This window comes from Anneissia japonica, unplaced genomic scaffold (genome assembly GCF_011630105.1).
Source record: "Anneissia japonica isolate Jap-2015-1 unplaced genomic scaffold, ASM1163010v1 scaffold81489_len1629_cov166, whole genome shotgun sequence".
Classification (NCBI taxonomy): Eukaryota; Metazoa; Echinodermata; class Crinoidea; order Comatulida; family Comatulidae; genus Anneissia; species Anneissia japonica.
Genome location: NW_022692141.1, coordinates 1 through 1,629, shown reverse-complemented (window position 1 = coordinate 1,629; position 1,629 = coordinate 1). Strand labels below are relative to the sequence as shown.

Below are 1,629 nucleotides of genomic sequence, written 5' to 3'. Positions count from 1 at the left end.
TATATATTTATATAACATGATTTATTTTGACTTCTATCAGGTTGTTGCAATGTTGAATGATCTGTACACAGCATTTGATGACATCATTGATCATTATGACGTATACAAGGTTGGAATTAAACCTTTGTTATTTTTTTAGGTTGAAATGTGTCGGTTTAAATGATGCAGAGGTGGCACCAGCTTCCGTCAGGAGGTCCATCATTCCCCAACAGAGAGACCAGAGTCCACACCCGCCTCAGCCACACCGTGTTTCATTTTGCCCGACAGTTTTTATCATAGTTTCCCGACGGCTTGGCCCAGTCGTCCCACCCGCTGTCGCCAACCTTGAAAGTGATATAGGTTTTATGGAATTACTAAAGTTACTCTTTTTAAAAATTATTATTTTTTCTTTAATTTCAATAAAGTTGGCATACTTCCCTGTAATCATACGATTACCAATGAATCTACATTCATTTCTTATAATTTTTTAAAACTTCAAATATCATGAGCTATCTATCGTGTGATTAGTTACGACGATGCAGCGCGTAACATCTAGAAGAAGCACCTTTAATATACGTAAAGCCGGGCGGCACTTACAGCTCCCGACGGTCGTCGGCACGCAGACGCGATTCAATGGAGAACGCAACTCCACGTCGCGCACGCAACAGATCGTTTTTAATGACGATAATCAGCAGACAGCGTCGCGCCGTCTTCCGGCTTAAGCGTACGGTAACTCATGCGCAACACTTCTTGAAGGCGTAGATTATTACTTCCATAGGTTGATTATTACTTCCATAGGTTGAAACAATCGGAGACGCGTACATGGTAGTATCGGGTCTGCCGGAGAGGATAGGCAACCGCCACGCGTCAGAAATCGCTGTCATGTCCCTGGAATTATTGGCTAAAGTGAAGAATTTCAGCATCAGACATAAGCCTGGACATCACATGCAGTTACGCGTTGGAATTCACTCAGGTAAAGCGCCCTCAATAAATAAAGTCCTACGTTCAAAATTATGTAATTTTACAGCACTTTCTTTTGCTTTTTGATTTGCATGATACTTTCGTACTTGTTTCCGGAACACCCCTCTAAAAATATCACATCTTTAATATGGATATGGTGCATATTTTAATGGGTGGCTGGCCCTTCCATGCTCGATCAAGATTTTTTTTGCAATGATTAAGAGTTTTTGAGGAAACAACTGTATCAGGTAAGGTGTTCCAAAGATTAATTCCCTTTCGAGTCTGAACAAATCCATCATCCAATTTGTACGAGAATATAATAAGCGATTTTTTTTTTCTTTTCTTCTCCGATGCAGGTCCAGTTGTAGCTGGGGTCGTTGGATTAAAAATGCCAAGATATTGCTTGTTTGGAGACACAGTGAACACAGCATCTAGGATGGAATCTAGCGGCCTAGGTAGCCTGACAGTGTTTACTATCACTACTACCACCACCATGCACTACTAATACTAGCTGTTACTTCCAAGATTACCACCACTACTACCGCCACCGCTACTACTACGTAACTGCTAATGCTACTATACGTACTACTACTGCTATTACTACCATTATACTATGACACTACTACCATTACTAGTACTACTTCTGTGGCTATTAATTAGCTATTACTTTCTTTATTTACAAAAACCCAT

The 1,629-nt window shown here is 40.5% G+C and overlaps 1 protein-coding gene across 1 annotated transcript; it reads left to right on the top strand.

Moving 5' to 3' along the window:
- The first annotated feature begins 16 nt into the window (after positions 1-16).
- Positions 17-1,518, top strand: LOC117100166 (atrial natriuretic peptide receptor 2-like). The gene is made up of 3 exons (XM_033239740.1): positions 17-109; positions 778-952; positions 1,296-1,518. Exons 1-3 carry the CDS (start codon positions 17-19, stop codon positions 1,442-1,444), a joined length of 417 nt encoding a protein of 138 aa, XP_033095631.1. The 3' UTR covers positions 1,445-1,518.
- Positions 1,519-1,629: the final 111 nt, after the last annotated feature.

What these genes read in the sequence shown, in the direction of transcription:
- LOC117100166 (XM_033239740.1), top strand. Translation starts at nt 17, where the DNA reads ATGATTTATTTTGACTTCTATCAGGTTGTTGCAATGTTGAATGATCTG. An exon ending in ATCATTATGACGTATACAAG is followed by an intron (nt 110 to 777) that starts GTTGGAATTAAA and finishes TTACTTCCATAG; the next exon opens with GTTGAAACAATCGGAGACGC. An exon ending in ACGCGTTGGAATTCACTCAG is followed by an intron (nt 953 to 1,295) that starts GTAAAGCGCCCT and finishes TCTCCGATGCAG; the next exon opens with GTCCAGTTGTAGCTGGGGTC.